Source organism: Rhodnius prolixus, unplaced genomic scaffold, assembly GCF_049639745.1.
Source record: "Rhodnius prolixus isolate KJV_2025 unplaced genomic scaffold, Rpr scaffold_5, whole genome shotgun sequence".
In the NCBI taxonomy this organism is placed as follows: domain Eukaryota; kingdom Metazoa; phylum Arthropoda; class Insecta; order Hemiptera; family Reduviidae; genus Rhodnius; species Rhodnius prolixus.
The window spans coordinates 25,202,663-25,229,130 of record NW_027411624.1 but is presented as its reverse complement, the minus strand read 5'-3'; the positions used below and the strand labels follow the sequence as shown (position 1 = coordinate 25,229,130).

Below are 26,468 nucleotides of genomic sequence, written 5' to 3'. Positions count from 1 at the left end.
TTTAGGATAACTAACAAAGTTATAAAAGTGTTCAAAGTAGTTATAAAAGTAGCTTTTTTTTTTTTGTTAATACAATACTTTGTAACAGTATTAGGCAATTTTAAAGATGTTTCGGCATTTACTTCTATTTAAGGATTAAATGTTTGTCTGAGCACTGTGTTATTGAAGCGGAATCGAACATTGAGTAAGAAATCTTTTCTTCGCGCAGTTTAACTATTCCTACCGATTATGATGTTTTCAAATTATTTCGTACGTAGAGAACTATAATAAGCATGTGAGCGCGTTAAAAGCAAAACAGCTCAAATTAACAGCCGGGGGACAATGTTTCTTTTTTTAAAATTACCCTAGCTTTTACAAAACACTTCATTACAATTTACTTTTTAATGGAAGCATAACAAATCATCAATTTTTATAAACACGGAACATACTCAAACATGCTTCAATATGATAATTTTTGTTTCCTGAGCTGACTCAATTTTTTATTTATGTACCTCATGTACCTCTATTTTTTCTCATTTAAAGGTAAATACTCTACTTTAATAGTTCGAAACTTAATTTCAACTTATCTTACTTAGTTTTCGAATTTTACGTTGGCTACCTAGATGGCAATGGATAACCTGTGAAATGAATGAAATGTTACATAGGTTAAGCCAGACTAAACAAAGTTAAGTGGCGGTAGCTAGTTAGCTAGTTTGTTTTCGTGCATTCATTGAGACTATTATAGCATTGTTTCTATCCCAGAGAATATTATATATTTTTTTTACGGTTATTTGTGTTAGTAATTGCTATTGGGTTTATTCATTAATTAATAAATAATTGACATCACTCGTAAAAATGTCTATTGGAGTGCCTATAAAAGTTTTACATGAAGCTGAGGGCCACATTGTTACGTGTGAGACAAAAACTGGTGAAGTGTACAGAGGCAAGCTGATTGAAGCAGAAGATAACATGAATTGTCAAATGACTGGTATCACGGTTACTTACAGAGATGGCCGGGTCGCTCAATTGGAGAATGTATTTATTAGAGGATCAAAAATAAGGTTTCTTATACTGCCTGACATGTTGAAAAATGCACCGATGTTTAAAAAACAAGGTAATAAAGGAAATACTGGGTCTGGAAGAGGAAAATCTGCTATTCTAAGAGCGCAGGCAGCCCGAGGACGGGCAACTAATACGCGAGGTGGTACTCAGAACGCAGGAAATCGACCTTGGCAGTCTGGTGGAAGTCAGCAACGAAAATAATTATATTTAACTAACCATCCGATGTAAAGTTTTGAATTTCTGTAATTTTATCATTTATTCCTATTTCTTCTTTTAATGTTTTAAAATTCTAACCTCAGGTTGAGCATTCAATATACGTATTTCAGGCCTCAAATCCAATCAGCAAAAAAAAAAATCTGAAACTTAATTTGATTAAAAAGTCTACGATTGTGCTTCAGAATAAAGTTAAAAGCTGGAAGAGAGCCTGTCACATTACAAATGAAAAACATCATTGCATATTATCATCTATGTTTTATAATTTAGTACTTGAGAGGCTGATTTTTTGTTTTTGTTTTAATGTAGTTCGTAATGCTGCAATGTGAAAGCTGTAAATAAAATATTTTTCACTTCGCCAGCGTTTTTATTTTATTTATGTATATATATTTTTTTATTAACCCTATTTCAAAACAAAAGGATTTAGGACCTGTTTTCATATTTGACCGGAATTAATTCCTAGTGTGCTACACCATTTATATTAAGTCAAATGAATAGTTTTCCTACATTCTGAAATTCAACGTCTTTTGAAAAGTAAAAAGAATCATACTTGTTGCGGTTTCTTCAAGTTTACTTTATTTACGCTGAAAAGAAAATTAAGCGTTAAGCTGGTAAAAATGTTTATTTATAATTTAGTGTTAAGTCATAGGTTAGAAGTCTGCTATAAATGAACTAAGAATTTCACTTAACAGTGGTTTTATGCTAGTAGAGATGAGAGGCTAATAGGTGAGATTCATCAATAAAAACATCAATTAATTTTTAATTACCTCGAGATCAAAATATTTTGCCATTTTCAACAATATACTTTTAAAGCATAAGTAATATAATTAATACTTTGCAAAACAGGCCATATGTTGTTTCAAGAAAGAAAATAATTCAGAAGCTTGTGGCCAAAGCTTCTAACGCGTGTTGTTCCTCGTTCGCCATTTTGCATGTAGTATTGAGACAACATCATTTAGTCGAAGAAAGTTAGCTAGTTTTTTACCAGCAATATTTACATTAATTTAGTGTTTTGCAACATGTTGATTTTATTTACTTGACAGAAGATACAGTTTTCAATTTGATTTTTTTTTTACAATATATGAATATGCAAGTCGACGAAGAGAAACTTAGTCTTAAAAGAGAGTTTGAAGGTTAGTTTTATTTAAGGATTCGAATTTTAAGTGTTTTGCATTTTTATTTATTATCGTTAATTATCTGGGCCTATCGAATGACTAAAGGAACCTTTTTCTTAGTTCGTTTTTAAATTGTGTTTAAGTATGCGATAGCATGAAGAAGTTGCTCAGTTTTCTTTCTTGACTATTAAAGTTGTTTAGGAGAGTAGGATATTATTAGCCGTTAGACTTATTAACTTCTTTTATTGATGGCTGTCCACCCTGAACAAGAAAATATAAAATTAAACAATTATCGCTGTTCATTACTAAGTTCATTTCTCGCATTGATTAACAACTATTCTTTGTTTATTTTTATTATTTCGTATTTAATAAGTGATTAGAACAATGATAAGTGAACTCTTCGAAAATATTGGAGATATAAATCGAGATATACTTCGTGCTAGAAATACATTTTTCTACTTTGGAAGTATACAAAAATATACTTCCAATATGGTTTTCGTTGTGATAAACATATTCTCAACATATATCATAGTTAAAGCAAACGTGGAAACTGAGGCCCAGTTATTACTTCGGTTAAAATGTTCAATCTGCCTTAAAATACTAGGCTAGATTATATTTTTCGTCAATCCGCCAATTTGAAGGAGACATAATAAAATGAAAACACTCAACAAGTCTTGAGTTCAATTTAAAATCGTTCTTAAACACTGGATGGATATAGTTGAGTTATAAGTTTTTTGGGGAGCTCAAAGAAAAAAAGGGATCTTTTTTTGTGCACCTTTTTTATCAATGCTAAAGAAAATATGTCGGAAATGTCTGTGGAGCCTTCAAATTAAGCTATTTAAAACCTATAAGTAAATTTAGCTCATACTATTATTGTAAACAAACTTCATTGTTGGATGGGTAAGGTTTGTCTAGGGAAGAAAGACGAAAAAGGAAAAAATCAAGATGGGGTAGCGATGAAATGGACAAGTCATTTATACTAGGAATGCCCACCGTTTTGCCAACTAACTTAACCAAGGAACAAGAACAGGCTTATTTGCGTATGTATCAGATTTATTTTCTAATATACATATATGTATTCTAATAATGATCTATATTTTATATAATTTTTTTTTTCTAATTGATAGCTCTAATGTTTAATATGTTTTAATCTCTTTAATGCTTTTTACTTGTGTGATTACTTCGTTTATATACATACTTTTTTAACGAAACTAATTTATTATAATGGTAAGCTTCCAACGTTTAATTTTTTTTCTTACACAAATAGATCAAACCCTACTAATGAAAACAACTGAATATTTTTGTTTCAAATTATTAAAACTTTAAAAAATAAATTAGAAACAAAAAAAAAAGCAAGAATATTCGATATCAATAACCATAAAAAGATTGACGTTTGTGTAATTGTTTTTTAATTTTCAAGTTTAGTTGGAAGAATACAGGTAAATAATAATTTGGTTGTGAAAAAAAATTGTAATATTTTTATGTATAAGGGGACGGACCCCTCTTAATCTGTTGTCAACTTTCAGTCCAGCTGCAGATCGAGGAAGTTAGCAGGAAGTTAAGGACGGGAGACCTCGGGATACCCATGAATCCGGAAGAGAGGTCCGATCGATTGGTTTGCTTTTAATTCTTAAATCAAATCAGATCAAAGAAATGACACACAAAGAAACAGAATAAGAATTACCTCCTTAAACCATTTTCCTGCTATCCTTAAAACTCCTCGTCATTTTATTCCTTCCTCCAATCTATTTCTCACACATAGACATTCCAAATTTTTCTAGGTCTGCGACAGAAAAAAATAAAATTAATTACTCGGACAGCCCTTTTGGAGGAAAACCTGATGGTTTGCTATAAAATAAATATATGCCCAAGATTTCTACTGATAGTGGTATCCTAAATTTTTGTTACTTACTATAATAATGTAGCTGCGCTTGTTTCTTTAAAAAAGAAAAATCCTTTTTTTCATTTAATTATAATTTTGTTTCTTTTTCTGTTAATATGCTGGAAAAACAATCGCATTTCTTTAAAGAAACATTAAAGAAATTTAAAAAAACAACAGAAAAAGAAATCTACATATGTGTTTATTTATTTTCTTCATATACAGTACAGTTTGCTTACAACGTACTTCCTATAGATGCAGAACAATACAAAAATGGATTTTCTAGTTTTCCTATTTTAAAAATTTGGTATTTTTAAAAAATTATTTCAACTTGTTCACTTTTGCTTATGCTGGTGGGATTCTATTGTATTAATTTTACCTGCATGTGTTCTGAGTTATTTTATTTTGTAATGGTATTCCTCCTAAAGACGGAAAATTTTGAAATTATAAAACATTATTAGCCAAAGGTATTTACCCTAAGTTTATTATTCTATTTCTTATGTGCTGCCGTAAGGCAGGTAACGTATAAGAAAAATCTCGTCATTTGTGAATCTGTATTCTAAAAATCTACCAGGCTTCTAGGCCTTTGAAGCTAGATTATTATTAGATGAGGAGGGAGTCACTGCCCTTATGTTTTTCAGGTCTTTTCAGTAGCAAACTATCAGACTTTCGCATTTTTTTTGTCTGACCAAATTCGGATGCTCGTCTAACTTCAAAGCAAGTCTAAGTAGATACACTATCAAAGTATGAACCACCTCATTAATGAATATGTTGATTTCCTTGAAATTTCGGTTAGTAAAAGACTTCATATGCGGCCCAAACTGAACCGTTCAAGTTCAAGAACCGTGTCCGGCTAATGAAAAGCATACCTTACTCTCCTTCAAAAGTTTCATGTGCTGCAACTATGTTTGCGCAAAAAACCCGCCCTAACACATCCACTTTAATGTTCTCAGTTCTTACGAAATTTTGTTTCGAAGAAATATTGTAAAATCATTTATCGAAAAAGTGCTGACCGATTTTATGATGTATTAACTAATCTATCTTCTGATTTATGGAGCTCCTTCGTTTACTTACAACTATAAAAACCTATTTAGGACAGAAGCAACTCAGTTTAGATACGCCTATAATGATAATTATATAATTGAAACAACTCCAACGAAAGATTGTATAGAAATCCGTAGCAAGCTGTAACTACTTAATGTCAACTTTCTTACACTCCTAATTTTGGCTTTCAGAATAGTTGGTTCTATTCCAGAATAAGAGAAAGCCGCTTTTTTAACCTATCCTTATGTTAGATGTTGCACTTTATTTCTTTTTATTAACAAAAATTAGAAACCTTTTTAACCCTTATATAACTGTCCTACCGGACAGTTTTAATCTTAACAGCACATAGTTTCTAATGTGCTGTTAAGATTAAAAAGGACATATAGAGAAAGAAGGCCCCCGGTATTTGTCCTTTGCCACTGACTCGTTTTCTAGTTGGTCGATTGATAGGCTGTTTTAGCCAATCCTTATGCTATATGAAGCGTGGAAACGCCTAAATTTAACGTTTTTATGCAACAGTGTTACTCCTTTTTTCCTTGATAAATATTTTCCCCTAGCTTGTAGACAAGAGCAGCAGGTTGCTGGTTTTTGATGTTAATCTCTCATAAAACTCATTGTCTTTCTTAATACAGTTAGAAGGAAAGACCATAAAGGGTCTCCAGAAGGCTATTCAGAAAACGCTTTGTTTTTATCTGGTTAGTGGTTATTTAATCCAACGCAACTGAGCTTACAACCTCTGAATTTGGATTTGCGTTTACCAAAAGCCATTTTCCTTTCGTTCAGCCTTTCTCCTTTGAGTATTCAGTCTCAACAATGCCCCTTAGAGATATGGATTACCGTCATTTGAAATGTAAAGTAGTTGAATTAATCGTTAGTTTGATAAGAGGAGTGGGATACGCTCTAACGCAAAGTTTTGTGATAAGTGATATCTTTAAGATAGTCAACTTTGAAGATTTCAGGTGCTATGGTGTGTTACTTTCGCAAGGAGCGGACTCTTCGGCTGTTTTTATGTCATTTAAGAAAGCTACTTCACTTCTTTCTTTGTGGAATACTTTCAAGCTATTGTGTATATTTGTGTTAAATCTGTTTCGTTCTTCATAAGTTCGATTCGCATAATTTCTCACAGTTTTTGACATGGTACACATAATTACATCCACAAAGATGGATAACAGTGATGTGTCGCTAATGACCAAGGCAGTCGATGCGCCGCAATATATATCAGTGATTTTATCCGTCATGGCCTTTTTGGTAAACAGCTTGGCTTTTGCTAAGACTATTATTATATGCTATTTGCTAAGACTATATTGACTATTATTCATAGATTCCGTCAGCTTTTGGTGATAAAAAAACAAAGTCTCACATAATATCATATAAACTAGGGTAAAATCATTGGCGAATAACAAATTATTAGGAAACTTATAATGAATGAACGAATTTAAAGGTGAGGAATGAAGCAGGTTCATAACCTTTTATTTAGTTTTTGTTTTAGTAATAAAGCCGAGGGATGGTGGTGTAGCATGCTGGGATTTAATAAGGAAGAATTTCGCTTCCGATCTATCTCTATTCAAAATTATCCTATCCTACCATTTCTATTTGATATAAGAGTAAACATCAAGCCTAGTTGGATGTTTTTATATATCTATTACAATCGCACACATCATATTTCGTGTTAATATTTTGCTGATTAAAGTTTTTTCCAGCGTACCTGCAAGATTCCCGGATCAATACTAATAATTAAAATTTATCTTTATTTATGTTTTCTAGTTGATCTTTTTAATCAAACTAGTTTTGCAGGTCATACATTATCTTTCTAATCATTAATTTCTATTTAAAATTGATTCCCAATGTTTTAATTTTTTCTGTCTTAAAATATTGTATAATAATATTTTTTTTAATAAATTTCCATTGCAGGCTAATGAAAAATAAATCTTTCTTACAGCCTTTAATATAGTTAATTTCAGGTCAGCGGAGTTTGCCTTTAATTAAAACCAATCAGTATTGTCTGCTGTTTAATCCCAATTTCCCCCAAATTTTAACCACTTCTACAATAACTTTAGTTACTTCTGCTATATATAGGATTAATTTATTTTTTAGGAGCTAAATGGTAGCTTCAGATAAGGCTATTTACTTTCAAAAAGTAATATTTCAAGTAAGAATGATGTTGAAAATATTTAATTTCTAAAAAATAAAAATAAATAAATACAATTTTGATTACTTGTCTGAATATACCATGCTGTTGCAGTAAACTGTAGCAAAAAAAAAAAAATGTTTAGTTTTGATTTTGAAATAAGAAAGTGGACCATTTTGAGGAATACGAATGTTGTTTGTCCAGATCACCATCGCCAGAGCCGATCTACAGCAGTGATGGAAAACGGTTGAATACTAGAGAATTTAGAACTAGAAAAAATTTAGAAGAAGAAAGACATTCCTTAATACAAAAAATGTTAAAGGTTAATCCAGATTTTAAACCTCCAGCTGATTATAAGTAAGTCATACGAAAAAAATCTTTTTAAAGAATTTTGATTCACCTTACTCCTTGAAATATGAATAACCCACTTCATCTAGAACCCGCTACATTAAGCCACAATTCGATTCCTTCTCATTCCTGGAGCTACCTTTGAGATGAAAAACTTGTAAACATTTAACCCTTCCTGTTTAGATGGTGTTTATTGTTAAATCACCTCACCTAACATTTTGGTCTATGGTCAGTTTATGGTGCTAAGACATTAAGGCGATAGGGGCTACTTTTCGTTTCTTTTTGATCTAGGTTTTAACATCTAGCACTGACTGCAATTTCCACAATTGTTATTTTAATATTTCTACAAATTTAGGAATCGGTCAAATAAAACAACTCGTCTTTTTGCCAACGTTACGACAAATATATTGTCTTCTTCAGGGCCTGGATATTACAAATACAAAACAATTTACAGAATCAGTAGCATAGAAAATCAGTAATACAAAAATAAACAGTAAATACAAAAAAATTCTTTATAATTATTGAAACTTACGTGGTATGCGGATTGGTTGAGTTACAGAAACTAAGAGCCAGTTCTGGAATTTTTTGTATTTTACTGTTTATTTTTGTATTACTGATTTTTATTGATTTTCTATGCTACTGACTCTGTAAATTGTTTTGTATTTGTAATATCCAGGCCCTGAAGAAGACAATATATTTGTCGAAACGTTGGCAAAAAGACGAGTTGTTTTATTTGACCGATTCCTCGCCAATCTTGAATCCTAAGTTTAACAATTTATGGTCACGAAACCTATATATTCATATTTCTTCAAATATTTCAAACCGTTTCCAAGTAAATTTTGTTTTATTGTGCCTTAAAATATCAAAGAGATAGCGATCTACTAGGATGTTTTCAGCTTCCTCCGGTTAATTATAGTTATTCTAAGGAAGCATTTATCTCTAGCTGTGTAAGAAGTCTATTTCGCAATTTTTCTCTTAATGATGAATGTTCAAATATCTTTTTTGCATGTTTTTCTTTTCTTTTTTTTGCTTAGATAATTCGTTCAAATGAAATAACTAGAATAGATCGAGGTGCCTTAACCTTGCAATACAAAAAGTTTCAGTTTTTCTGATATTAAGGTGTAAACATTTCAGACCTCCTATTGTAAGGGTGAGTGATAAAGTAATGATACCTCAAGAAGAGCATCCGGATATAAATTTTGTTGGACTGCTAATAGGGCCTAGAGGGAATACTTTAAAATGTAAGTAATTCAAATCTGTTTGGTAATTTAAAACTTCAAGATTATATTTCATTTGTTAATGATATTGCTATAGCAATGGAAAGAGAAACTGGTGCTAAAATCATAATTAGAGGTAAAGGATCTGTGAAAGAAGGGAAAGTTGGAAGGAAAGATGGTCATCCATTACCTGGTGAAGATGAACCTCTTCATGCCTATGTTACGGCTAATAACCCTGAATTTGTGAAAAAAGCTGTAGATAGAGTAAGTTTAATTTCTTTTGAATCTACTTTGCTTTAGCATTTTGCACAAAATTATTGAGCTAGCAACAAAATATTCTTTTTTTTTTAATTTTTTCATCATTTATTTAATATTTAGATAAAGGAAATAATTAGACAAGGCGTTGAAGTTCCTGAAGGACAAAACGATCTTAGAAGGATGCAGCTCAGGGAGCTAGCACTTTTAAATGGTACTCTTCGTGAGAATGATGGTCCCCGATGTTCTAATTGCGGTGCTGCTGATCACAAATCTTGGCTGGTATGTATCTTGAAAATGTTTCTCGATTGACTTCATCCTTTTCAATGTGATAATAACGCCACTGTTGTTTGACAATTTGATGTCGTACCTCTTTGTAAGATATCAATCTTCTCACTGCAGCTTGCTAACGTTATACTTTGAAGAACGCAAACTGCCAGCTTGGGTGAATTTAACCCTAAAAAATATTTTACATATGAAAATATGTGTATGTGCAATAAAAGAAGAAGAACAAAAAAAAACTCCTGAAAAGCAGTAAACAGGATGTAAATATAATAAAGTTAAACAAAAAATCGTAAAACTTATTAAGTAATATTAAAAATTTAGAATCAAAATCATCTAACAGAAAGAAAAAGCTCAGTTCTCTAATTGCAGTGAACTGCAAGGCGGTAACAATTAGACGAGACCCTATGAGTTTCATTTAATATTTAGAAGAATAAGAAAGACATTGCGAATGTCAATAATTTGTGTCTAAATGTGAATTTGAAGCGTCTTTATAAATAAACAAAAAGAACCTAGTGTTAAAATCACGTCTATAAGAGCAATAAAAAGAAGCTATTGCAAAGTTCAACTGCTTAAGTTGTAATGTGCTCTCTTTACAATAATTGAGAAGAAATAGAAATAGAAGTAGTAGTAGTAATCGCCTATTTTTTCAGGCGGGGCTTAACGTCCAACTGCCAATTAGGTGTCGTGGACGGAGGCGACTAGCAAACATTCTTTACTGTACATTTCTTTTATTAACCATTAAATAAAATCCAAGGCCTAAGACCGGGAATCGAACCCAGTACCACAATACATATTAGCTTCGCAGGTCTCGCCTCTAACCGCTCGGCTACCGTGGCGCCTAATATAAATAGTGAAAAAGCTGTGTTACCTCACCGAGTCCACAAACGAGCGTAGCGAGTGGGTTACTGGAAAAGGAAGTGAAAATACCTCTCTCAAATGTGAAATAATAAATAATTTTTGCAATAGTTTAAATAATTTAGAAGATAACCTCCACATGGTTGCTTCCCACTGATAGGTAGGTAGGTTACGAATTTAGAATGTTGGATAATTTTGAGATATAGAAGTTTAATAAAACAAAATTAAAATTGGGTATACAAAATTATTTTTCATATTGATGCAGACAACAGTTATCGAAAATTTTTCAATCATTAGCGATCGATAATTTTTCAAGCACTCTTGATTGAAATTTGAACTTCAGTTTCCTCTGAGTATATTAATGGGCCCCCTACTTCACAAATGTAGTGAATAAAAAATTATTTCCTGTTTATTATAAACTAATTTTATCATTTTGCAGTGTCCAGATAAACCTAATGTTACCCATTCGATAGTTTGTTCAACTTGTGGAGGTGCAGGTCACATTGCAAAAGATTGCAGAACGAAAAGGCCAGGAGCTGCCACTTCACCTACAGCAAATAGTAAAGACAAGGCTAAAATCGATGAAGAGGTAATTTTCTTTTAATTTAATAGTAGTATCGTTAGAGAATCTTAAATTTTTCAATGAATGAGTGTCCGCTTCTTTTATTAAGTTTAGATTAACAATATGGTTTTGGTCTATTCATTCATTAGGTTTTCACTGATAATAGTTTTTCTGTGGTCCCAAGATAGAGATTATTGGAGCTATGTGTGTTTTATTTACATTGTATGAAGGAAAATATAAGTTACGTTTCGTGTAACAAATGAAATAAGTTCTTAAACTAAAACAACTATAAAAATACCTTTACAGAATACATCACACGGTGGATCGCGACGGGTACTCATTAGCCCTGGTAAGAGATGTCGAAGTGATCTTGACACTTGCTGAACTGGATTAGATTGAGGTGTGATCTCTTTTATAATAAAATGAGGATGCTGTCCTAAGTAGGTTAGGCGTCAGCTATTTGCGCGTGTGTAACTTATATTTTCCACTTGATAATTGCTCCATGATACTAGAAACTTGTGTTGCTTATGATTTGTCTACAATGGATTGAGCCAATTTAGAATGAACAAATTCAATCGAAATATGTAACATTAACTAAAGTACGAATACATAACAATAAAGTGTATTACAACAATTACATAAATACAGGCAGTGACCCTGAACAACCTTGCAAATAAATAATTGTAGTGAATTAAAGTCTAGATTCAATAAATTAGTAAAATTCTGTAAGTTAGTCGGATTGAAGTTGACCAAATACTAATTGCTAGTTCAGCTTTCTTTTTTTGCCAGTTTTTCGATATAGGAACTAGGTCATCTTTGAAATTGTCAATTTTCAAGTTTGTTGTCTGTTTTGACTATTTAGGTACTGAGGACACACTAATTTTTTAAGTACCTATAAGGTTTTAGGTACCCTAAAGGTTTGGACAACAACCTTTGAACTTAATAATTTAAAACAAATTATAATTGTTAATAAGTAAAAGCCCTGGAGATTATCTAGTCTCTTGGTCGAAAGCTTGGCAAAAATATTGTATAAATACAAAAAATGACTGAAATTGGCTATAATCTTTCTTCCTTTTGAATCAGTCTTCAAAAGAGCAGAATAATACTTTACAGTGTTTCTTTCATACAATATATTATAATTATATACACTTTCCTATAATAGAACGTGTGTATTTCATTTCTGTTTTTTAATTATTATTATTATTATTACAGTATATGTCGCTGATGGCTGAACTTGGTGAAGGTCCACCTCCAGACAAAAACAATGCAATGAAGAAACCTCCTTCATTAATGCAACCATCAAGCGGTGGCTTGTTTGACAAAATGCAACCAGTGCGAGCGATCACTGCGGCTCCACAACTTCAGCAACCGCCACCATGGTCTGCCAAGCCACCGACCACCGGAGCGATGACAGCTGGTAGTCCGGCGAACACCTGCCCAAGCGGGCCGTGGCCGCCACAGGTGCCGCCTCCAGGCGTAGCGTGGTCGCAGCCACCGCCACCCACCAGTGGCGCACCACCACCTGTACATCCGCCGCCTTGGGTGCACCCACCGCCTCCGCCGGTATACTGGCCACCCCAGGCACCACCCTACATTCCTCAGCCACCACCGCCTCCGCTGCAGCCACCTCCACCTCCGCCGGACATGTCCACCCTGCTGGCGCCCCCACCGCCACCTCCGCCTCAGTCCTAACACTTCACTAAGGCTTACTGCTACCTTCTACTTCTTACTAAACATTTATATTCACTTTTGTGCAGTACAAATATTTTATCAATATGTTTAATTCAACAGGGGAGCAGTTTAAAATAATACTGTAATTCAGATTTATATTGTTTTTATGTTGTAGTAAATAACAGTTTTATTATTAAATACGCATAAAATAAAGGAATAAATTTCCCATTCAGATTGTCTCATGTTGTTGTGTCTCTTTAACGCCTTACTACCAGAAATGATTAATAATGGAAAATCGGGATTATTTATCTAATTAAGTATTAAGTAAAGGGATACATCAGTTCTCTACTGAGGTATTTGTAGTTTAGATGGCCAAGTGTGCAACCTGTTTACCAAGAAGACATTGCCTACCTTTTGTGATTCATGATTAAACAGTGCAAGGTTCACCTATGACTGATTTGAGATGATTGTACGGAGCGGCGCTTATGAGTATTAAGTTTTTCAAACAGTTTTAAAACCGATTGTGAATAGTCAGTTGATACAATAAAATTGAACTAATTTCAAATCAGTTTGAGATCGATCTGAGCAATCAAAAGTAATAGCAGTCCGAACAGGCACAGAGGGTCGCATCCAATTGTAACAGAAAATTACTGGGCTTGCGCGCAAAGTTGTCAGGGGGTAGCGCATACAATCCCCCGAAAAGGAATCAATCATCAACAAATTGGAAAATAATGCTTGATCGAAAATCCAATACCTAATTTGTCTCAATGTCCTGTTGATTGGTAAATTGGTTTGCTTCTGTTAATTTCAAATATCAACTTAGCCCTAACCGTACAATGAACTTTATTACTAAGCTATTTACATGATTATAATCACTTTACGAAATTTTACTTTCATGAATTAATTTTTGATAACATAAGAGGGTATAAAAAAATAACCATCATAAACTATAACTCAGGATATGCATTTATAAATGTATTTCTGCCTGAAAACACTTGACTGAACAGTAATTATACAAATGAACAAGTTATTTTTTTGTTGGAAATTATGTAACAGAAATTCATATACAAAGGTAAGGGCGGGCTCACTGTACACTTTCTACAATACATTAGTGGATAGAATATCTTTAATGTTTATATTATATATAATCTAAAACATTTTATAATACAATTTTCTCACAGCATTTATTAATTACGTTATTTATTATAAATATTAATTACCATTACAAAACAGAGAATCCGAGGCGTGGCACACGAAGACTACCTAACTGGCATAAATTAATATACATTTAAGTTAATGGGAATGCAGAACAGAAAACTGCGTTTTTCCGTGTGCTAGCTATTTGAAAAATAAAATATATACTTTTAAGCAATATCACAATAAAATTTATTAATAATAAAAACAAACAATATATTTAAACTTTTTTAAAAAAGAGGTTAACAAAGAGAAAATAAATGTATTGTCAACATTGTTGAATAACGCATAATCCTTTCGTTTAAAAAGAAAACAAAATTAAAAAAAGTACGTACAATCTTAACAAATGTAAGGATCAGGTACTACTTGTTTAGATAAACTTTCCCTTTAATACATGGACCATATATTATAAATTATAGTCCCCGTTTGTTTGTTTTTTTGTCCCCCCCCCCTGGTTACAACATTTCATTACGAGCAATAAAAAGTAAAATCAACCTCTGAATATTTATGGATAGTATCGTAATTTTCTTAAGTCTTGAGGATTGTGTCAACTTCCAAGCTTCAATGTTAATGCTCATAATAAGAAGCGAGATGATGACAGTTCGTCGCCAAAGAACTTCAAATATTTATTTCATTGCAAGCAAAAATCCAAGAATGCGCAGAACCAGTAAATATATGAATATTTTGCAAATTTAAACGGCGTGCTTTAATAAAAATTAATAATTAAAAAAAAAAATCTATAATAAAGTCTAAATACTTTTTTTATTCGTCATCATTGATTTGCTATTATTATTGTTTTGGAATCTCAGGGGCCGACTTCCTGATAATGATCATGAACATCACAAAAAGCATGGTCACAATTATTGTAATACCTACAATTTCTTTATACAAAGTGAAGGTTTTTTTTTCAGATTTCACTACATTATACATCAATTTAAGAATTTCTTGTTTTGGACTAGGCCAATTATTTTTTTAGTCATCATTTCTTGAATTTATTTTTTACATATTTGTTATGTTTTACTGGGAAATCATCAGATATACCGTCAGAAGACGTACACACACACTCATCACCAACAGTAATCAATCCGAATAGGATGACTGCTTTTTAGATGGTAACAAATTTCAATAAATTACTTTCCAAGACTTAAAAAATCTGCGGGTCCGCTCCAAAATTTCTATCCCAATAACCTCCGGTATATAACCAATCTTCTTGACCAGTAAATGGATTAGTACCTTGGCAAAACCATCTATGAAATTAAACAGAAAAACAATAAATAAATTGACTGAAAATTAGATTTTTAAATTATTTTAAATTCTTAAGATTAAATGGATTGTTTCTGTCACACACAAATAGAGAATGAACAAGAAATAAATATAAAATGAAAACATCTGGTTGCATTTGTTAAATGTTAAGCCTGTAAGTAGAAATCTTCTAAAGGATGGATGAGACGTTAATGAAGCCGTTAATACTGTAAAACTAAGGGTTTATAAAAAGAAATTCGACAACCTGAAAACGTTCTCCAAATCTACTTAGTGCTCTCTCTTAGAAGCTGAGGTTAACTATAACAAAACGCAATAAGTTTTGCAGAAATTTTCAAAATGTTTACAAATCAACTTAAAAAAGGCTGAGAGTACGACTACATTGACAAATAGTTGGGATTTTACAAGACTTTGCAAACAAAACATTTTAAGTCAAGAACCATAAAATAAACGCAATAATGTTGTGAGATTTGCAATAAATGTAAAAAAATGGACCAGCCTTGATTCTAGCGTACATTTTTTTAAATTTTATTAAGATATCCTATTAAAGGGATGAAGATTTTTTTTTCGAAGTGCTGCAAAAACAACATTGAAATTTTGGAGAATAAGCTCCTATTTGTTATCTTGAAATGTAAACATTTTCAAAATCCAAAAAGCAATACATTTCTTAGAAATGTAGGAAAAGGGCTGTTGTGTCGATTTGTCCTAAAGTCATACACGTATATTCATGGCAAACAACTGAAGAATAAGGAATCTATAATTATTTTTTGTTAATTTTTTTGCCGGCGCATTGAGGTCTATGGCCATTAGCGCCTACCACACATTTTCTCTTTTCTCATACAAAGGCCACTAGAGCTGGGATGGTACCCTAGAGCAGCCACTATCGGGCTGCCACACACATATTTTGCATTGCAAGGCAGTTTGGAGCCTAGGCTATCGGATGCAGACCGCAATCTGTAATTATTATCACAAATTTTATTAAATAAAAAAAAACCAACTCACACTGTCAGAAATAACTACATATAAACTCTGAATGGTTTTTAGAACAAATTTTTTAACGCATACAGTGGAATTTTTGAAGAAGCATATGGGTGATAGGCATACAATTATATGCCCCCGATTTAATTGTCAAACTGACATTTCTCTTCCAAATCTAACACTTCCATGATGATTATAGAACGTAGTAACCTGCATCCTGAAAAAAATCGAACACTTCTGTTGGTCTAGAAAAAGAAATCCAGCATTCTGATCAGCTGCTAAAAATAGGCGTCTCAAAACCGCTATTATCCCTCTACATTCCTGGTTCACGAGATTGTACAACACGCCAGTGACCAACATTCAGGTATGTGTGCAATTCAATGTATTCGCCAGTGACCAGCTTTGTAGTTCAAGGGAAAAAAATTTCCGTCCATTCCAACCTAACTTATTGTTGAGCCAGCATTCATGGCTTTAATTCGATATTGCGTACATTTCTCTAACACTTCCATGATGATGATAGAACTAGTAACATGCATCCTGAAAAAAATCGAATACTATTGTTGGTCAACAAATAGAAATCCTGTATTCTGATCGTCTACTCAAAAAAAGCGTCCATGAACCGCCATTTTCTCTCTACTGACATTTCTTTTCCAAATATAACACTTCTATGATGATTATAGAACTGAGTAACCTACAGCCTGAAGAGAATCGAATACTATTGTTGGCCAACAAAACGAAATCCTGCATTTTGATCGGCTCCTCAAAAAAAGCGTCCCAGAACCGCCATTTTCCCTCTACTACAAAAACCAACTAGAGTAAAAGAATAAAATATTCATGTCATATAAAAAAAATAATTCAGTTTTTAGGTATCCCTATTTTTGCATTTTTGGTGTGGTGAGAAATATTACTTTACATGTCTTAATAAATAAATAGATAACGCAAAGTAATCGCCTATTCTTTCAGGTGGGGCTTAACGTCCAAATACCAATTAGGTGTCGTGGTCGGGGGCAACTATTTTTTCTAACAAATAAAAAATACTCATAATACACGGGATTCGAACTGGGAATCTCCCACGGACAAAGCCCGCTCTTGACCACTAGGCCAACAACCCGCCAATAAATAAGTAGATAAATTACCTCGGTTTCCACTCTTGTCCTTTTTTACCCTTACGTGATTTCCTAGCATCTCTTTGTTTCTCTTCTAGACGATTTTTCTCTGCAGCCGCCCCGTCCAAATCACCATTTTCCAGCTTTCTTATGTCTGGCCTCAATCTTCATTGGGTAAAATAACAAAAAGATAATGAAAAACATTTCCTAGGGGCCAGTATTTAAGTTGAATAACAAAATTAAAAAAAAAGAAGCTGGGTGTCTGAACAACGAATCTAGAAAAATTATCCTAAATGAGTACCACACTTTGGTGTGAAAGTTATAAAAACCACGTAACTGCATTTTAATTGGAAATTGAATTAGAACGCTTACATATCGCATCATTTATAAACTCAAGACAAACCAGTCCATTTTAAGACTTTGGTGGAACAATTGGTATACGATAAATGTGACAATATCAATAAAGTAAAATATAAGAAGAGGATACCTGCAGTCTGTGGAGCATAATCTTTTCTCCATTCCTGGTTCCAATTCATTCAACGACATTGCAAACACTGTGAATTGATAAAACTAAAAGCAAAAATGATTAATTATAATAATGCTTTAGATAGGCTAGAATCAAAATTAAGCATTGAAAAAATCAAATTTGAAACCTACACAAAAAACCAAAAATTTCCCAGGCTTCTTTTCAAAAAATAGGCGTATATCTAGTTCCATCAAAAGATATTGTAATTTCCCTACATTTATGTATCTTCCTAGCACGAGCAAGTATTGGGGTCGTGTGAAATTGCCAAAATTAATATTTCACATGAAATTAAAAATGAACACCAACACTATTCAGTATTGTCGATGAATTGATTGGTTTGAAAGCTGTTTTGAAAGTTAGTTGCAATGACTTTTATTGTCATCTATCGTATTGCTAGTTGGTTATTAAAGAGCAATCCGCCATATTAGTAACCTCCCGAAATGGTTGGCACGGCGTACGAACTTTTGCTGGTACACATATGAGCAGATTTTAGTTTTTCTCTGTTTTATCCTAAAACCAATAAATAATGGAAAGTCCAGAAAGAAATGAATTATAAGCGGGGTTGGATCGGCTATTTTAAAGCTTGAATTTCATGGAATCCAGCCCTCAATCTTATTTCTATTATTGCTTATATATTTTAAACTACCTAGATATTATTTAACTACAGATTTTTAGTCACAAAAAAAAACTTACTTCAGAGGCATTTGCAGGTCTTGGTGTAGATTCCCATAATGTGCATGAATTAGGAATATCTATGGAATAAGTTGAGTCACATTTGGGAATATCACCTCCTTCTGCTCCATCCTCACAACCTGGAGGCCCATCTTCTACCTATTAAATTAAAAGCGGTTAAACTGAATGTTTATACATCGCGTACATATGCTTTGTAATTAGGAAGTTAGTTTTCTTCATCAATACCTCACCCGTCAAAAAATTGATAACCCTTACTTTTACCTCTGATAAAGTATTCTGTGACTTGAAAGGTCCCATTTTAAGACTGTTAAGCTTTGCAAGAACCTTCTTTGGCGTATGCACCGGACTGTCTGAGTTGCTGGATGGACCTTTTGAATCCGCCGACCTGTCAATAAGCACCCACAACGATTTGTCACTTGAAGTAAGAAAAAAAAAGAAAGATGAAAAAAGGTAAACAGTGTAACAAGGAACAGCAAAAAAAAATAAAACAAAATAAAACAAAACAGAAAAAAACATCCCCAAAATAAGAAATTAATAACAAAAACGCAAAGAGGAAATAAATACCTAAACTTGTGAGCATTCTCTTTAAAGTATTCATCGTATGACAGTATATCCGTGCAGCGAATGAAGTCCGTCCACTTCCCGTATAAGAAATGCAACTTCTTCTTGCTGAATACAAAAAAGAAAAAAAATCGTTAAACAAATAATTTGTTTTGAATATTATATGGCAAATAAAACCGGAAAGAGAAAAACTGACGTACTTATATGGCGTTAAATGGGCATTTACTTAACGCAGACACATAGCATCCACGGCCGTAACGCCAGAGGGCCAAGAGGTCGCTCACCTAAGTGGCTTGAACAGTTAGAAATGGCGGTTTACGGTGCAGCTGGGCTTGGTCCTTTAAGGACCAAACGAACCATTGAAGTAGTAGTGGTGGCTAAAGAGCCTAAAAAATTCCTTATTTGTTATAGTAGCGTCGGTTTTGGGAGACGCCGTTTAATAAGCCTGCTATAGGGAGCGTGGACTAAGTGAATCAGCTTTCTTTAACCACCTACTTTTGCCACACTCTCAAAAGCATACTAGCTACTATTATTCCAAAAGACTTTTGAATGCCAACAGATGTAATGTATTACTTAGAACTTGAAATTGTACTTGAAAAATAGTACTTGCAAAGTTCTAATTTATTTTATCCTGACACATATTTCATTGAGCTTCGTTTTTTATAAAATTTGACCAACCGCCTAAAGGAAATTGTAAGATAAATAGTAGGTAAGGTTATAAACGATGGAAATTAATCATAGGAAGTGTTCTTTTATTGCAAACTGCCTGGATCTAGGTTTCCTTCTATCACTATTGATTTCTTTCCAAGGCTTTCTCTTGAAAAATTATCATTCATCGGCCAAATTTTTGTAATTCAAATTTCAAAATATTAGAAGAATTAGAAGACAAATTAATGTATATACATAAATATTAATTTAAGACTTGTCGACATTTGAGATCATTGGCGCCCAAAGCGCTTTTCTGTGCAACGCCGGCCCCCAATGAAAGTATTTTTTTTTTCTCGTTCTCACGAAAAGGAGCTCCCTAAATTTGGCCTAGAAATGATTCTACTATGTTCAAACTAACTACTATAGCTCCAAAGAATCTTCCAAACAATAAATAAATATTTGTCAGTTAAAATAAAGTGATAGGTACACATGTGGGGTTTTAGCAATCTAAGTTGAATACTTAAATTTGTTTGTCAATATGGATGATGCTTAGGTAAGGGACTTAAAAAAAACACTACGCTCCCCACTTTATTACCAATGTATTAATGATAATGATTAATGTATTAATGTTAATGTAAATGACGCTGGTTTATTTCTTAATTCTAATTCGACAAGATAATTTTTTACTTTTAAACTTAATCATCTAATACATCACTTGTAATAATGTCTTTTACTAGATGAGATGCAAGCCATTTATCTAGAATTGTGCTTTTATAACTTTATTTCCTTATTTGTTTGATTATGCAGGAATGTTTTGAAACTGTTACTTCATTCGTTCCAATATACAAAATTGTATTAAAGGGAGTTAAAATTAAATAATTTAAAATTTTTAAATTATTTCGGCTTCTTTGGAGGAATTTTTTTTTTTTAAATTCACATAATAGCTTTCGGTCAAGGTCATTCTCAAATTGGCACTGAAGAAACCGAGTTTGCAGGTTATTCAGTTAATAGTAAATTTAACAAAGCTAATTTTATTTAATACATGTAATAGCCACACTTACTGTTTATCCATAATGAACCCCTCGACTCTGTGAAGGTCTTTGGAGAACCAGCCCGCTGGCTTGAATGTGAGCACTGCCTTATGGCCTGCAAATATTCACTTTAATTGGACTAAAAAACGAGAAAAATTAACTTTTTAACTAAAAAGAAAATTATTATTTACAAATCCAGTCAAATTAATCCAACTTGCACGAATTTCTTTATACGATGAAAAATTAAAATTATTGCAAACAAAATACGCTTAAAAAAGTTAGTGGCTGTTACCAACTATTAAAGGTAATGTATTTATTTATTATTTATAATTCAGATTTTCGATATCAATCTTTTCTAGTCGTAATTACATTCTGCTTGATTAAATCACATGATCATTTGATCTAAAATACAAAATAAACCACTGGGAAACCTTTGAAACTTAAGTTCTGTACCTTCAACGAAATTTAATTAACTAAAAACTTGTTGATATTTTCGAGTGATGTCATTTGTTTGCTATTTGTTTTTCCAGCATTTTACCATTTTATCTTGTAACTGAATTTCAAATTCTTTTTCATCAGTAAAAAAAGCATCTATGTTTCTTGTAAATTAACGATAATTAAGAATCGATATTATTTTTTCTACAGGTCAAAAAGTAAATTATTGACTAGAAACATAATTAATTAGCAGATATAATAAAATAAAATTGGTAAAATTAGTAGGAAGATTTTTCTCTGTTTTAAAAAAACAGTCAATAGGCAGACTGAAAAGTAGAGTCCCTTTTGAAAATTTAGAAATAAAAAAAATGTATGGAAGATAGGATAATGTTTGAGATACTTCATTTAAAACATATTCCGGCAAGGCCGTTGTACTTCTAATTAAACTTTATCAATAAGTCCCTTATCTTTGACTTTTATACATACAATTGGAAATACGAGTACTCCACTTACTTAGTGCTAAAAGTGGAATGAGGGGGTGGGCGTTGGTGTAGCGATTTTGAGCATGGCTTTGTAAGAGGGAGATCACCAGTTCGAATTACGCGAATAGCTACTTTGTATTTGTTACAAAAATGTACAGTATGTGCTTCCGTCTCCGTCCACAGTACCCCTAATTGTTAGCTGGACGTTAAGCCACGCCTGAAAAAATAGGCGATTACTTTTCTTATTTACCTTTGAATGAAACTAATCGCTACTTGGCCATCTTTTCCAGTACTATTATCAAGATCTATAAGTATATTGCTAATCAGAATCGATCGTTATTTGAATTGACGTAGGTCATAAGGGCAGTTTGGATATAGGTCAGATTTCTAATACTGCAGAAGTAACCTACGGATCAGCAATATTGCAGCAATTACTATTGTAGTGATTTTTTTAAGGTCACACACACTAATTCTTACAAAAGAGATCTATTTTTTACATATTCATCAAGTTCATATATTTTTTTCTATATTTTCGCATCAAATAAAATGCAAGGCTAAACCCGGGAAACAACATAATACCAAAATGGACGGTCACTATCATTCGGCAAACCGAGGTACCCAATAAAAAACGAAATAGAATAAGACTGGAACACGATGAAAAAACTACAATTGAACAGACAATAATTAAGAAGTTGCAAACAGCCCATTATTCATGGTAAGTAATAACTAATAGTAAGTAAATACTAAATTTACTAAGAAGAAGGTGCAAATAGCATCAAAACATAAGAACAAAAAAGTCGAGAACAACACGTTCTAAAATCGAATATAAACATAATTAAAAAAACTAAATTATAAATCATATTACCTGTGACAGCGTTTACAATCTCCATTGTCCCGTATTGTTCGATCCATAATTTTCCGACGATAATATTGTGCACACAACAGTTTACGTTTGACCAAGTATATGCTTCACCCCACCTGAAAATAGGCAAAAGTTTTTAAAGGTGTCATAACATCTTTGAAAAAAGCCCATCACATCCAAGAAATACAATATAAATAGGAGTAAAAACTTCAATTTACAAATAAGATTTTTACGTTCTGATTTATTTGCGAATACTACTAACTTTGGAAGTTCTACAGTAACTGTACCCTTTGGCTGAATCTCCACACTTTTGCCCCAAAATTTCAGTTTTGGATGTATGGATCCATGGAATATAAAATGTTCACTATCTGCATGAAATGCTGAAATTGGTGGATGATGACTTACTTGTTCGCATATTACTCTGAAATATGAAATAAATTATGAAAATAATCTGTAAAAATCAACAGCTCCACGATAAGATTAATAAGTATTATTGAGAAGTTCAGGCATACGAGTGAAATTTCAATGTTTCACAAAAATGTGCTTCTTCCAGAATGATAAATGGAAAAGAAGTTAAAATTTACGACATTCATCTTTCAATTCAAAGTTTTCGATTAGAATTAACCAGTTAAACGAGAAATTTAGTTTTAAAAACCCTCCAACAATGTGCGAAAATAAAATCAGACAACGACGTGTACACACGTCGAACGCAGGGCAAAACAACCAAATGTTTACAACGTCGAAATAGTCACTGCAAGCATTTTTTCTGCAATCTCCGGGGGGGGCCTGAGATTTCAGAGCATTCTGTGCATTTCAAATTCTTGCACCCATTCACGTATGCATTGCCTAGTTAACTAGGGACGCAACAGCTTTTACAAGGAAGAAAAATGAAATCATGCTGTTACTGAGGTATGAATCTCTATCTAACGTAAAAACGGCATTGCACAAGGGATGAGAGCTTCTATTTGTGTGCGTAATTCCCAATCTCTAATGGGGAAACCAAACATGTACCAACCACTTATCATTTGGCTGACTCCCTCCACTCCCCTCCGTATAAAATACTTGGCAGGTCTATTGGTAAGATAAGGGAAACATCCCACCAAATAATATTCTTATTGTATTTTATTAAAATTTCGAGTTTTTATCGTTAATGGCAATTTTATATTTTTCAAAACGAGTATGCACGTCGAACGCACCGTAATAGAGATTTGGTTTGTCAATTCACTGACAAAACGCAAATTGAGACAAAACACATGTCACTACATGGGTCAATGTCAATTTTTGCATCCAAATGAAATTAACGGAATGACACTGTTGGCTATAACAAACAACGATACTAATTAATAATTCAAGTTAATACAATTACTTCTTTAACATCTTATTTAAAACTTATTTAACCTCACCTATCAACAACTATCTGAAGATCTTCACAGATACTATAAACAGTAAGCCACATAAACAGAATCTCTTGAGCATAAACGACCACTCCTTATGGTCTGCTACAATACAAATAATCAACAACTCAATCCCTCGGATACACTGACAAATACAAAGAAAAACTCTTGGCTCTTTCTCGTAAATATTCACACCTCACGAAGACCAAACCTAACGGAACATGTTCTCGGCCAACTTGACGTCCTCGTCAACCAACCGAGCCCTTCTCATCTAAATGTCATCTCAATATGTTCATTCACAACTTACAAAGTCCTGGACTACAATTTCACTTCTAATATCCTAATCCAACAAGAAAGCAACAATTCCCATTATCACTATATACAACTCCGTCTTAAGGACTACACACAATTCCCCATCTTCTCAGCCTCTTGCCAATCCTAGGGATAATTTTTGAAAGGATACTCCTTATCCGCATTCAAAACATCCAACTGTCACTCTACTATCCACCAAGCTCACCGTATTGTAGATACCTCCATTGTACTTAAGTAATATTGCTTGCTTTTCTGCATGACAAAGTATGGTATCAAGACCAAACAAAAATAACCACTTTCCGCATGTTTAGCATATTTATTTACTAACAAAATTCACACAAAGTACCTAATGCATTTTTAGAAAAAATAAAATGTAGAAAACTCTTTTACTTCAAATCGTAAATGAGATTTTTGCTGCAGCGTCTTAACAAATTTGTTCGTTCTTGGTTGAATCCTGTTACTTAACTCAACGCTGCTGAATACAGGAATCAATATGAAGTCGAACGTGCCTGATTAGTTTTGTTATTTACCACCACAGAAATTCCATTTACGCATAAGGTGGAAGCAAAAGATTCTTACTGAAAACGGTTGTCAGACATTAATTCTTTTCATTGATTTGAGCGATGAATTCTTCCAACGTTCATAAATTAACCAAACAAACTGTACTTGTTTATTTATTAAGACAACATTGGACGTAAAGTAAATTTTTACATATTGAAAAAAAGATCAGAAATGGCCCAGAAATTATTTTGATTTTAGTTTTTGCTGCTGCTCTAGCAATCGAGGTTTGCACATCTATAATCCAAAGTTATTACTTTGACCTTTGCCCTAAAACGGAATCCTCTCTAATTTTGCGTTGAGATTTAGAAACTTTATATAATATAATTAGATAAACCAGAGAGCTTACCTATAATCACTCCTTTCCAGCTCGTAAGTTTCTCCTAGTAGAGGATTGAAAGGTTTTCCAAGGCGATCCCAGTTAGATGCCAAGGCGCTTACAGCAAATGCACATATGTACTACATGGAAAACAATTGCTATTTCGAATAATACAATTATTAAAAAAGTTAGCACAAGTTAAAGGGGAAAAATGTATAAACACCTGCATTCTGAGTATAGGATCTGACTGTTCCGACGCAACTCTCAATAAATGTGCATATTCCATATATTCAACCATACGTTGTAGAAAACTTAACGGTTCGTTGAAAACAACTGGCATTGTGATCTTACTTAATTCTTTGCCGATACTGTTTTTTAACACAGACCAAATGCTAAAGTCATTTCGGCTGAACATAGCCACGGGCAGACATTGCCTGAAACAAAAATATAGATTTGATTAAAAAAAAGAAAAAAAAAAGCACTAAATATGTTCCCTCATTAAATGAATAATAGTTATGACTATTGTTGAATGGTTCATTAATCATAAGTTCACAAAGTTTTGAAAAATGCTAAAGAGACAAAAATGAAAATATTTTGGAAAACAAATTAAAAGTTACAAGGCTTTAAAAATTGAATTATATAAAGTGAATTTTATGAATAAAAATAAAGGATTTCCAAAATTATTAATAATCACGAAGTACATTATTAATAATAAGGTAAACGGACCAAGGTCATACCACACTACCTTGGTTATATTGTAACTATTGCAATTAAAAAAGTTGCGAAAATCTTTTTTAAAACATGAACGTTTGTATTAACATTATCGTCATTTTTTTTCTTTAATAAAAATTACAAATCAAATATTTCATTTTGAACAATGCAGTATCAATTTGAAAAAAAAGTGAAGTGGGTTATCTATCAATCCTAAATACCCCATAAATTAAGGTGATCAAGAATACTGATACTTCAATCTAAGACAATTTTATTTCAAGTAATTACGACTACCGGAAGTGATACTGTACAAACGAATAACTGATTGCATCAATTCTTAGAAACAAAAACAATTAAATCTGAATAAACTAGTTGAGATATTTTTCAAAATATTAATGTAAAATTACCTATATTCTTAAAATGTTTAGATAATTTGTAAGTACCAAACAGCATTATTACATTCATCAATCAACTACAATTGGGACTAAATTTAATGACAAGGAGACCAAATAGCGTTATCATGTTGGAAGGAATTTAGATTCATTGAACACTTTATACTTCTTTTAGCACATGACGTTCTCATTCTATAGTTCTAAATTCATTATTAAAAGGTTGGTTTCTTAAACAAGGAAACCATTACATATGCGGTCGTTTAGTTTTTTTAACAGAATTTTAAGCACATTTTTCTAGCTCTTTCAACATTTCAAATGAAGAATTAAATTCTTCCTATTGGATTAAAAAGATATTTAATTTTTTTAATATTAAATATTCTAAAAATAAAACAA

At 32.5% G+C, this 26,468-nt stretch overlaps 3 protein-coding genes across 7 annotated transcripts in view; 2 read left to right on the top strand and 1 right to left on the bottom strand.

Moving 5' to 3' along the window:
• Positions 1-618: 618 nt before the first annotated feature.
• On the top strand, positions 619-1,611 carry SmD3 (small ribonucleoprotein particle protein SmD3). Its single transcript, XM_074137478.1, has one exon. The coding sequence runs from the start codon at positions 835-837 to the stop codon at positions 1,240-1,242; it is 408 nt and encodes a 135-aa protein (XP_073993579.1). The 5' UTR covers positions 619-834; the 3' UTR covers positions 1,243-1,611.
• Positions 1,612-2,148: 537 nt separating this feature from the next.
• Positions 2,149-12,845, top strand: SF1 (splicing factor 1). The gene is made up of 9 exons (XM_074137458.1): positions 2,149-2,387; positions 3,275-3,409; positions 3,896-3,971; positions 7,625-7,777; positions 8,903-9,009; positions 9,083-9,249; positions 9,364-9,522; positions 10,820-10,969; positions 12,155-12,845. The coding sequence occupies exons 1-9, from the start codon at positions 2,336-2,338 to the stop codon at positions 12,632-12,634; spliced, it is 1,479 nt and encodes a 492-aa protein (XP_073993559.1). The 5' UTR covers positions 2,149-2,335; the 3' UTR covers positions 12,635-12,845.
• A 730-nt stretch (positions 12,846-13,575) lies between these two features.
• LOC141458893 (oxysterol-binding protein-related protein 2) overlaps positions 13,576-26,468 on the bottom strand; it is a 107,753-nt gene continuing 94,860 nt past the window's right edge. For 2 of the 5 annotated variants that reach the window (XM_074137451.1, XM_074137455.1), the window contains 11 exons: positions 25,196-25,406; positions 25,003-25,112; positions 22,652-22,810; positions 22,393-22,505; positions 20,641-20,725; positions 18,935-19,039; positions 18,626-18,785; positions 18,371-18,508; positions 17,639-17,721; positions 17,182-17,316; positions 13,576-15,054 (listed from right to left, as the gene is read on the bottom strand). In XM_074137451.1, the coding sequence (XP_073993552.1) occupies positions 14,952-15,054; positions 17,182-17,316; positions 17,639-17,721; positions 18,371-18,508; positions 18,626-18,785; positions 18,935-19,039; positions 20,641-20,725; positions 22,393-22,505; positions 22,652-22,810; positions 25,003-25,112; positions 25,196-25,406 (1,402 nt within the window). In that variant the 3' untranslated portion in view covers positions 13,576-14,951. The remainder of the gene's footprint in view (positions 15,055-17,181; positions 17,317-17,638; positions 17,722-18,370; positions 18,509-18,625; positions 18,786-18,934; positions 19,040-20,640; positions 20,726-22,392; positions 22,506-22,651; positions 22,811-25,002; positions 25,113-25,195; positions 25,407-26,468) is intronic. The other 3 variants (XM_074137453.1, XM_074137452.1, XM_074137454.1) reach the window with 3 other exon arrangements.